The sequence below is a fragment of the Ochotona curzoniae genome, unplaced genomic scaffold (genome assembly GCF_017591425.1).
Source record: "Ochotona curzoniae isolate NIBS_2020 unplaced genomic scaffold, NIBS_Ocur_1.0 scaffold_4763, whole genome shotgun sequence".
Lineage (NCBI taxonomy): Eukaryota > Metazoa > Chordata > Mammalia > Lagomorpha > Ochotonidae > Ochotona > Ochotona curzoniae.
The window spans coordinates 1,427,885-1,438,962 of NW_024467123.1; the positions used below are offsets into that span (position 1 = coordinate 1,427,885).

The 11,078-nt window shown below is 57.1% G+C and overlaps 1 protein-coding gene across 2 annotated transcripts; it reads right to left on the reverse strand.

The window, feature by feature from the left end:
* Positions 1 to 2,701: 2,701 nt before the first annotated feature.
* On the reverse strand, positions 2,702 to 10,763 carry CXCL12 (C-X-C motif chemokine ligand 12). Of its 2 annotated transcripts, XM_040970368.1 has the most exons (4): positions 10,703 to 10,763; positions 7,262 to 7,379; positions 5,403 to 5,489; positions 2,702 to 2,795 (listed from the first exon to the last, which is right to left on the reverse strand). In XM_040970368.1, exons 1-4 carry the CDS (start codon positions 10,761 to 10,763, stop codon positions 2,702 to 2,704), a joined length of 360 nt encoding a protein of 119 aa, XP_040826302.1. The 2 variants fall into 2 exon arrangements, with proteins under 2 accessions (XP_040826302.1, XP_040826303.1); XM_040970369.1 differs by lacking the exon at positions 2,702 to 2,795 and having other exon boundaries at positions 3,899 to 5,489.
* Between the last annotated feature and the right edge of the window lie 315 nt (positions 10,764 to 11,078).

The following is an 11,078-nucleotide window of genomic DNA, read 5'->3' on the forward strand; positions in this document are numbered from 1 at the left end:
CAGCTCAGGGAAGACCCTCCCGCAGGAGGCAGACAAGGGAACTTTGAAGACCTGCTCTCCATCCTCTAGCCATCGGCGTGGCTTGCTCATACCAACATCCCCAAGCCCCTCCTGCACCGGCTGTGACGCCGGGCGAGACTCTCACCTGGGCAGCTCAGCAAGATACAAACCTTGGGAGCCCTCATCCTGGGGAGGGTCCCACGGGAGAGCTATAACAAAGACAGTAACATAATGACTTAACCTAGGTTCCTATCTGTCACCAGTGACATTGGGTAATCAAACTACAGGAAACATAAACACCATGTACGTATTCTGCTACATAATCAAATGGTGAGAGTAAGGCAAACTGTGCAAAACAAAACAAAAGAGCAACCAAGGCCCTGGTGAGTGCACTTGGCCCTGCCCTAGCTCTGGCTTCAGACCGGGGCTCATACTGTAAGGTCTCCTGGGGCGTCTGACCCGCCTCTCACATCTTGAACCTCCTGTTGGCAAGAACAGATGGAGACGCGGTTAAGGCAGGTTGCCGCCGAGCCCGCAGCGCCGTCGAGCAAGTTGCCACACCTGTGTCTCCCTGCAGAGGCCTGACAGAGCGGGGTGGGGGACGGAGGGAAGGTGGGCAGCAGGGCTAGCAGAGGGATGGAGCAAGCACGGGCATGGCAGACACAAGACAGCATGGATGGAAAACATGCACAGTGGCCACAACGGCGTACAACGACAGGACACACGGTCACAACCTGGCCAAGCCAGGAGGTCTAATGGCACCCCGGCTCCAGGGCTGCCAGACTCACACCTCAGCCTGCCACTTGTCCATCAGGCAGCGAGTCCCAGGGCAGCCCAAGGACACTTCCCACACTTGGCCTCGGGGCCTCTCAACTAGCACCATGTCACTCCCAGCGGCCCCAAGTGGCCAGAGGAGGATGCGCAGGTGGAACAGGTGCTCGGCAGCGCATGGCAACCACACACCTCTCACCTGGCCCGGCACAGAAACCAGGTCAAGCTCTTCAGTCCTTCTGGCGTGACTGTCTTCAGCAGGCTGGAGCTCTGCCCGCTGGTAAGAAGCTGTGAAGCCTGGCAAAGTCACGTACAAGCTGGGCAGAGCTTGCTTGCATTCCTAAAGGTGGGAGCCCCGCTCAGCCCTCCCTTACCCACAGCCCAAGTGTAGGAAGAGCAGAAGGGACTGTACGCTGCACACTGAGGATGGTACAAAGGGTGCTGAAGGGCCACGGCTGCCCATGCTGCCCCAGCCGACCTTGTAGACACAGGATAGCACTGCGCAGACGGGGCAGCCTCTGCAAGTACTGAGGAAAACGACACAGCAAGGTGCCCCTGAGCCAACCTGGCTGCTTCCAGCCAGCTGGACAACCGCCCCGGGCAGGCATCTGCCGTGGCAGCAAGGGCAGGACAATGGCCCACACTGCATGACCACAGGCCTGTGGTTCCTGGTGTGGAGGAAGCTCTAGGTCCTTTCCAGCGAGGGACACAGACAGTGGGCCTCACCGGAGGTGCATGTCACAGGGAGCCAGATAGAGGACACAGACTATAGGGATGGGGAACCTGAAGGGTGCTTCTGACAGCCACACGCTGGGTCCTTCCTCCAGCACTTCACCTCTATTTGCTGACACTGCCCAGGGGTCGAAGGTGCAGGGCTTGGGGGGTTGTTTATAGGAGATGGGGAAAAGGATGGAAAAATCCCAGGTGTCCTTGTTCAAAGCATTGCTGAGACAACAGCCTTTCTCTCTCTCTCTCTCTCCCTCTCTCTCTTAAGCCTTGTAGCCCCTATCCTCCTAGCTCAATCAAAGAAACTTGGCAAAATAATAATAATCATCAAAATAATCTCAGACATACATGTGCATGGTGGGAAGGCGGGGAGGAAAGGTCTGGAACTTGCGCCACATTCCCTGCAGGCAGGTCTCTCCCCTGAGGACTGAGGCAGCTGTATCCCGGAGCCAGAGGGTATACCATCAGAGGACCCTCCCCAGCAGAAGGTGGGAGTGTGTGTGTGTGTTGTGGGGTGCAGAGGTCAGGGGTTCTCAGAACTGCAGGCCCCCGTTACATCTGCCCGCCACGTGGGGACCCGTTTGAGCCTGCAGGAGGCTTCCTGAGACGTGTTTCCACATCCATTGGCAGCAGCCCCTCCAGCTCACCCCACGCAGTCTGCAGAAGCTCACCCAGCCTTGGAGGGGAAGCCACAGCCAGGGAGGCAGAGCCAGGCAGTGGGCACCCGGGGAAAGATAGAGCACCAGACAAGGGCACCTGGCCTGGGCTGGATGCAGGAACTGATGGTGGTGGTGGTAGGGGGTGGAAGGATACAATTTTTCCTGCTCAGGCAGCCCCCTCTGCTGGGCCAGCAAACAGGCTGCCCCATGCATTGGCCAGGCAGCTGCCCGTGGCCTTGACCAGCATGCACACTGCATGTGCCAGCTCCAGGACGAGTGGCTGAAGGGCCTTACCAGCCAGGGAGATGCCTCGTGCTAGAGACAGTCCTGAGCCCTCAGGCTCCATGTGCCTGGCCTCACCCAGTCTCTGCACATCTACTTTCATCACCAAGCCCAGTAAGAGGGGCCTCAGAAAGCATATAAATATGGGGTGACCGCCAGGGAGGATAGTCAGTCCAGGAGGTCTGCCTGGAGGAGGGAGAGCGGATTTACAAAGCGCCGAGAAGAGCTGAGGGCACTGTGGTCCATCTCCAGGAGGCAGATAACTAGTTTTTCCTTTTCTGGGCCGCCTTCCTCCTCTTCTGTCGCTTCTTTTTTCCTATCTTTTCTTTTTTCCCCACTTTTTCTTCTCTGCGCCCCCTTTGATAAAATTAGCAGAACCGTTAATCACATGGAAAGAAAACAGGAATTCATCTCAGCCTGTATGACAGTTCACATCGCCCCAAGAATCACTTCTAACTCTGTCTTTGATTTCAGGCCCCTGGGTACAGTCCTGGTCATGAGCCATCCATTCAAATAAAAATGGACATTTGCTCCTCCGACCACCCCTCCCCCCCGCCGACCCTGCCACATCCAAACTAAAGCTCCCACCATGGCCATGACCGGTGATAAAGGTGGCCAATCTGCCAGGCTGACCCCAGTGGCTACACGTCACTGGACAGCACACCCAAAGGCCACCCGTGAATCTGGTATCTGATCTCACCCCATCTCTTTGCTTCCTAACACAGCATAGGGATCCACTGAGGTCTCTCAAACAATCTCTGCCTCCCATATCCGGTAACATGGAGGAGGCTGGAGGGCCTGGGTTCCTCGGAGCATCAGGGAGAAGATGGAGTCATGGGCTTCAACCCATTTCTCCTTTGGATGCCTGTGAACGCTCTTGCCAAAGACTGGGGTTGTTCTGGAGTCGAAGGGAGAGTACTGGTTAGCGGGATTTCATTAGAGCGACTGGCTCAGGGTTGTCACATTAAAATGATTCAAGCTGGATGGTATTTAATGATTTATGGGGTGAGGCCACCTGCTCTTGGGAAAGCTCAATATTAACCATGGGCTCGAGTCATCGGAGTTTTTACATGGGAAATGGCAAAGCTGGGTATTATGACTTGGGGGTTCAGTTATCTGGAGATTACATGGGGGGTGTTAGGAGCACCACGGAGGAGAAGGAGGAGGAAGGAGGGAGACGAGGAGGAGCAATTAGTGAGTCAAATGCAGTCCTTAAAAAACAAAACAACAACAACAACAACAAAAACAAACCAAGTAGCACGGCTGCTTCCACCGGCCTTTTTTTTTTTTTTAAAGAGACATCAAAACAAAAACAGCAGATATGATCTGCTGGGGAGTACAGCTCCAGCATGGTTCCTCATGCGTGGGTGCTGTAGGCGGCTCCACCGCTCACCACAAGCCGGAGCTTTCTCGCAGGTCAACAAAAACCCCCCACGTACCGGAGCATACCAGGAAAGGAGTAGCATCTTTATTGCTAGTGCATATAATGTCACATTTGATACAATCTTCGAACAAGTGAAAAAATACACTGTGCGGCTAACATCGTCAAGCTGTGTTCACATTTGTAGATCCTATACGTATCTCTTTACAAACTGCCAGTAGCTGCGGATACTGGGGGTAGTACCGACTACAGGCATTCATATGGCTCCACTGCAAGTATAGGAATTGTTGAGCTACAAATATATTTGCAAATACATTTGTTTTCTAAAGAAACGTAAAAATGTGCATGAAAAAAATATATATAAAAAGGCTTTGCCAAGAGTTACCAACACCACCAGGACCATCTGTGGATCATATCCAGGCGTGGGGATTTCATGTTGGCTGGTGGGCCAACATGTCTGATTGGAACCCGAGAGCCTCTTGTGGCTTCAGGAGGAGGGGGTACATGGCAAGATGAAGGGTTTGTCATTGATTGGTTCATTTCTGATTTCAAAAACCTCAGAGAGTAGAGCTGCCGAGGCGTCCGTAGGCTTCGGACACAATCACAGAAACCATGGGAGCCGGTGGGTCAAAGCAAGCTCTAAGGTTTAAGTTTGCAAGGGATCCTGCAAAGATGCAATCCCACGGCCCCATTGGGAGAGGTGGGGGCAGTTCCAATCTGGAAGAGGCCATGGACAGGTCTCACAGAGGGTCCAGGATTGGGGGACCGGGAGGCAGTGGAAGAGGGGGAGGCAGGGCAGGAGCCCCAGGCTTCTCCCTCTTCCTAGCTGGTCAGGCAAGGATCAGGAAAGGGGTGCAGGGGGGAGGTGAAGCATGCTGCTGGAGGAGTAACGAGGCAAGCTGATCTGGGAAAGGGGGAGTCTCTGAGCACAGCACCCGTGGCTTCTGCATGGAGCCCCCAGGTCTGATGGTTGATATTTGGCATAGGCAGCAACAAGAGCAACACAGGGCCAGCGCCCTGGGAGAGATGCCTCTGGCTGGGGCTTACCCCCACAGTCTTACTCCACCAGCCTCCACGTCTTGGAGGGAGGGGGCATGTTTTTTCCAGGTTCTCTGTCAAGAAGCCACCGCCGGACTGTGCCCAGACACACCCTCGAGGGGAGGAAAGAAGAAGCTCCAAAACAAAACCAAATACAGATCTGGAAGTCATTGTTGATTTGGGAAAAAAAAAAAAAATAAATGAGAATGAGAAATGAGGCTGGATAATGATGATGATGATGGTGATTGGGAGAGAACTGATTGGCTGGAATAATACAATTGCTTAGAAAAACCCCAGTTCTCCGTGCTCCGATGTGGAGGGGCATCCGGGGCCAGGATACACATAAGCTGCAGTATTGACATCGTACCGTATGCTAGATATGCAGAGTCTATACGCTGCTGGCAGGCTGCGGGCTCTCGCCCCACCCAGCGCGCTGGCCCCATGCAGGCCAGGCCCTCCTCCCCACAACCTTGCCCTTCCTCTCTCCCAAGGTGTGAGCCTTCCTCAACGGTCTAGTGGACAGTCCTCCGTGTGCCTGCGCTTACTTGTTTAAGGCCTTCTCCAGGTACTCCTGGATCCATTTCAATTTCGGGTCAATGCACACTTGCCGGTTGTTGCTCTTCAGCCGGGCCCTGCCGGGAGGAAGGGAGGAACAAGAGAGGGGCAGTGTACAATGGACGGTCGATGGGCACAGCTGCTCATCCACTCACTCCAGCTCCCTGGCTGGGGTCCCTGAACAGAGCACACTGGGAGAGGCTCCACGGCTGAGTCAATGTGGACAGTTTAAGGGGGACAAGGAGGAATTCGGCAAGGGAGGGGATAGTGGGGAAGGAAAGAAAGCCAGAGAAAAGAGGCACTCCCAGGAGCATGTTGTGGGGGATGTGAAGAAAAGTGGGGGACAGGATGGGGATGGTGGGTGGAAAGGGCTGCAGAGTATGCACTTGGACTTGAGAAAATGGTGTGGAGTTGGTGCAGTCGCGGGCGGCCACAGGTTGTTATTTTTGCTGCGGCACATGGATCGGACTTCCTGGAGGAAGCGTGGCACAAGCGAGGGCTGGGGATACCCGCAGGTGCAGTTGTGACCAGACAATGCCACCCCTCACCACCCCACACCCCAGAGAAAAAGTTGACAACTTCATGTCCTGTTTCATGGTCCCACACTCCTTTCCTTCTCCCCTCTGCTCCAGGATTCCCCATGAGACAATCCAGGCTTGTCTTGGTGGATCGCTCTGTAGCAAGCCAGCCCTGTGCAGCCCCCGAGGGGGCTCCAAGGACAGGCTCGAGATAGTGTCCAGGGGGGCTTCCAGCAGCCTGTCCAGGAAATGACCCAGCCATGCTGAGAAAGTGGAGGAGGAGGGGTGTGGCTGCTAGCCATGCACCCTCAGGTGCCAATCTGGACTCCACCATTGATTCGTTGAGTGTTTGCCAGACCCGAGAGTGGAGAGTGGCGTTTGGCACGTTCAGCCTCCAGCTATTACCCCTGGCACGTAATATCACTAATGCATGTAGATAAATACATAAATGGATAAATTCGATACAGTGAGAAACACACATCGTCTAGAAATATTCTAAATGGCAAGCCCTTTCGAGGCAGCCAAGGCTTGAAACTAAGAAAGAGCTTCAGCTCCCACTGCTGACTGGCACCTGTTCTGAGCGCTAAGGAATTCTTAGAAAGCAACTCCCCCCGCTCCCCCCGAGACTGGGAGTCCTGTCAAACATGCAAACCAGGGGTGGGGAGGCACAGGACCGGTGGTCAGACAACAGCTGCTGGCATGTGGCTTGCCCCCTGCACCTCTGCCAACCCCCTGCACCCTGGCACAAGAACCCCACGCCACCTGCACGTGTGAATTTGGGGGTTGGTTTTCCTGCCTCCCCACCACTCCTCTCCACCAGCTGTCCTCAACACCAAAGCCCCGATGTTGTGCTAAAGAACATACAAGTCAGGGTGTTCGTATTTTTGGGTGTCATCAGATGGAGATTTAAGCTGAATCTGCATCTTGTGACTTTTTTTTTTTAATGCATGCAAAAAGTCACTGAAAACACGACAGGCCAGCAACCAGCTGGATGGCAAAAGGGCTGGTTACTCGGCTGTGTCTTGTTGGAAAAGCCTGCTGAAACCCAGGGCTGGGATTCTCCAGGCTGAGGGCCATCCAGCTGCCCTGTGCTGACCCACAGTGCATGAAGCCCAAGCTGGCTGCCCAACTCCAGAGCTGGCTGGCTTCTGAAATCCAATCCTGGCTGCACACCCCAGGTGCTCGCAGTTATGGCAGCCACAACCAACTACGCCAAGTTCAAGGCTTAGGCGCTTGGCCTATGATGCCGCTGTGCCCTCGGTGAAGAGATGGCGCTGCACTTCCCACCCGCCTGAGGAGGCGCAGCCCTGCAGGGCGTGCTCAGGACTCACACAATCTGAAGGGCGCAGTTGGGAGTGTTGAGGATCTTGAGATGTTTGACGTTGGCTCTGGCCACGTGGCTCTCGAAGAATCGACAGGGGCACCTGTAACTCAGGCTGACGGGTTTCCCTAGAAGAGAGAGGAACAGCAGGAGCCCACGTCACACCCTGCGAGGCCTTGAGGACGCACGGATGTGCCTGGGTCTGCAGGGAACAGTTAGGAGATGGACAGAGAGGGCAGTTCAGGAAGAAGAGGATGGCTGAAGTCACGGGTACACTCCACAGAGAGCCCTGACCAGACTCAGGCTCCATCCACAAGGCAGGGCCCTGAGGGCCCCAGGAGTCTGGGTCACACAGGCATCAGAAACCTCTGGCTCAGGTGTCCAGAGAGAATGGCTTCAATCCAAGGCACTGAGGAGGGTCAGCTTTTCTCAGGAAAAGTAAACAGCGGGCCCAGCTGGGAAAAGGCCTCAGGCCACAAGGAGGGGCAGCTGGCAGCTCTGGGGGCCCTCTCCCCACCAGCGCACTTCCCTCCTCACAACTGCTTCAAGGTCCTGGAAACCACAAGGGGCTTCCGCTGGACTCCTACCTGGGCATCCCAGAGCTCGCATTCTGATGAGCACCCCCAGAGGAGGCAGAGGCAGAGACACCAGCAACCAAGGCCTCCCTCCCTGCCTCCTTGCCTCCCTCCCTCCCTCACTGGAGGATTGCATTGCATTTCCAGCCTGGCTGGCTAGTTCACCAATTTGCAAAATGCCATAATTGGGTCTCATTAGTGTCAATTAGCAAGGGGGCTCCAAGGTACTCTTTTAAGACCCAGGTCCTGTGGGGGAGGGCTGGTGTGTGTGTGTGTGTGTGTGTGTGTGTGTGTGTGTGTGTGTGTGTGTGTGTTTGTCCCTGCAGACTGTATCCAAAGCCCCAATGGAATATCCCAGATTATTCGAATTTGTCCTTTCATCAGGTATTAGATGAATGAGCACATTTAATTCAGAGAATTTTTTGCAGAGTCCCAGGCCTCACACCTTTGGAAAAGTGTGTTAAGGGGGGTCTTCTTTTTCTGCTAGGCTGGGAGCGGTAGAGGACTTGGCCCCAAAGACGGGGGAACAGTCCCTGGCCCCTCACACACCAGGACTGTAAACCTGGCTCTGGAAATCTCCAGGAGGAATCTGGGGGTCCACAGCAGCCTTTAATTTCTGGCCAGGGCCTCAGTCCATGGCAGAGGAAATCGCGGCTGTCCCAGGGGAGCCAAGAAACTGGGGGATTTCACTGTGGGGATGGGGGGGGGGATGGGGAGCTGGCAGCCAGGAATTCCAGGAGCCAAAGTACCCTGTGAATCCCAACCTGCAGGTGTCCCTGGACCTGGGTCCTCCTGAGCTGAGACGCCCCCTCCCCTCCAGCAACATGAGCTCTGTGGTCCCAGTGCTGAGCTGTGCAAGTGAGGATGGGGTGCTCTCAGCTCCCATCTTCCAAAAAGCTGCACTCACCAAGCTGCCGTCAGAGCAGAAATTATAGCCCCAAATGCAGGCTCTCTCTCTTTCTCTCTCCCTCCAGCCCCCTCCACCTCCTGGGATTAGCCGTTTCCCTCAAAAGCATTTCTTAACCTTACTCCCCCTCATCCCCCAGGACCCCAAAGCCTTCCTCAGGCCCGGGGCTTCAGCAGGGTTTTAAAGGGACAGAGTCCCGGGTGCTGTGAACGGAGACAACTCGGCATTCTGCTTTCTCCAGCTTACTGTCCATGGGACCAACTCTACCGAGGACCAGGACCGAGAGACCTGGACAGCTTGGCCGCAGGAGAGGTCTCCAGGAAGCTGACCCCCCAGCACAGTCTGGAGCTCCAGTCAATCCAGTGGGGTCCGCTCTGAGTTCCACCGCCCAGGGCACCCAGGCTGCTCCATGCACAAGACTAGGACTCTCTCCTTTTGTGGTGCAGCATGCACCCCAAGTGTGGGGCCCGAGGGCGCCCCCATGTCAGGAGGCTCTACAAGAACAAAGCATTTTGGGAGGCAGAAGAAGTAGACTGGGCACAGGGGCCGTGTCCATTAGCTGCACCCAGGACTCTGCGTCGTCTGGGCACGGCAACCATGCCACTGAGAGATGTAACAGAACGCGGCTGCTCCCATCCTCACCACGCACTAACTAGTCCATCTTTATCATTTCCTGGAGAAGGGGCCGCAGCTCTCACCAACCATTTGCGGAACCCAGCAAAAATACTCCCCAGACGCCACCCATGCCTGGCTCATAACGACCTGGATAGACTCAAACCCGAATCCCCGCAGCCCCCCGGCCCTCCAGGAAGCGGTAGCGCTGGTGGGTTCAATGGAACCCCACTAAGCCCTGGGGCGCCTTTGCCGTCTCCCCTCCCCCAGCAGAGGGCTCAAGTTGTTCCGCGACCCCTGGCAGGAAACTCAGCAGCCAGGGAAGCGCCAGGGACTGGCTAGCTTGGCTTTGTTTGGTGCGCTTTTGGAGGCAACGGTGGTTTATTTTGTTTCACAGCCGCGGTGTCCTGTAACAGCGAGGCGAGTTGCTCTTCAGCGTCAGAAGAAGAAAAGAACAAGCCCTTTCCCAGTGAAACGGGACACCGAGGTTCCCAGCGGCGCAAAGCTTTGGCAATGGAACTTTGCCACAACTCTCATTCCGCCGCTGGCCCGTGGCAAACGCCCGCGTCTGCAGGTGCGTTTCGGAGTGCTGGGGAGGGACGTGCTCGGCCCTCGGAGCCTCTCCAGTGACCCTCGGCAGAAGCAGTGGCTGGACGAACGCCCGGGGCCGCGTCGCTGCGGGCCACGGAGCCCTGCACAAGAGCGGCCTTGGCCGATCGCTCTCTCCCGACAGCTGCGCCTGGGCCCAGAGTCCCGCCGGCTTGCGGGAACAAGAACCGCTTCCCGCCGAGAGGACGCCGCGCTGCAAGCAGCTTCCCCCTTGACCTCACAGCTCCTAGCATGCGCGCGCCACGCGGGAATACTCCGGCTTTGCAAAGCTCTCCCTCCCTTCCTCCCACTCGCTCCGTGGCTCTGCAGCGCTTGTAGCGCACAGCTGGGCCTCAGAATCTGAGCCCTGCGCCAGAAGACACTTGCCCAGGGGGTGGGAGTGAGCGGCAGGGAATCGGGGGATGGGGCTCCGGTCTCTAAATGCGGCTCCCCCCCTCAAGATCACACTTTCCCGCACCAGCTCTGCACGCGCCATCGGTGCGCTCCTGTCCAGTTCTGCCCAATCTCACTCCACAGAGTCGGCTCTTGGAGGTCCCGCGGGCGCTCTGTGCAGAGTACAAGCCTCGGAGCCACGCGTGGGACGTCGGATGCGCACCCACCCTCCCACCTCCGCTCTGGCTCCCGTGCCCTAAGGCGGCGCGAACTGCGTGGGCGCGGGGCGGACCGGGGTGCGGGTGGGGAAGTCGCGACCCCGCGCCAAGCCCGGAGCCCTACTCCGGCCTCCGCCGCCGCTGCCGGGCGCACTCACCATCGCTGAGGCAGAGCGCGGCCAGCACGAGGGCCAGCACGGCGACGACTTTGGCGTCCATGGCGCTGCAGGAGGGCGCGCGGGCGGCGGACGGACAGCGGCCGGGCGAGGAGCGGGTGCGGCGAGTGAAGAGTGAAAGTGCGGCGGCTGCAGGCGCGAGCCGAGTGCTTTAGAGGCGCGAGCCAGGCGGGGCGGGGCGCGCAGCAAGGGGCGGGCCCGGATCCCAATCCGGACGACCAGGGGGTCTCTGACGCGCGTCCCCTTTCTGTCCCCTCCCTCGGGCCCCTCCCCCACGCCCGTGGAGCTCCCGGGGCCTTCGAGCGCTCCGCCCTTTGATCTTATCCAGGCCGGGCTGGTCCCTCCTCTGCTGGTGGGG

Excerpts from the sequence above, each read along its gene's own strand:
- CXCL12 (XM_040970368.1), bottom strand. The coding sequence starts at position 10,763 with ATGGACGCCAAAGTCGTCGCCGTGCTGGCCCTCGTGCTGGCCGCGCTC. Across the intron at positions 7,380-10,702 it reads CGCGCTCTGCCTCAGCGATG|GGAAACCCGTCAGCCTGAGT; the intron begins GTGAGTGCGCCC and ends TCTCTCTTCTAG. Across the intron at positions 5,490-7,261 it reads AACTGCGCCCTTCAGATTGT|GGCCCGGCTGAAGAGCAACA; the intron begins GTGAGTCCTGAG and ends TCCTCCCGGCAG.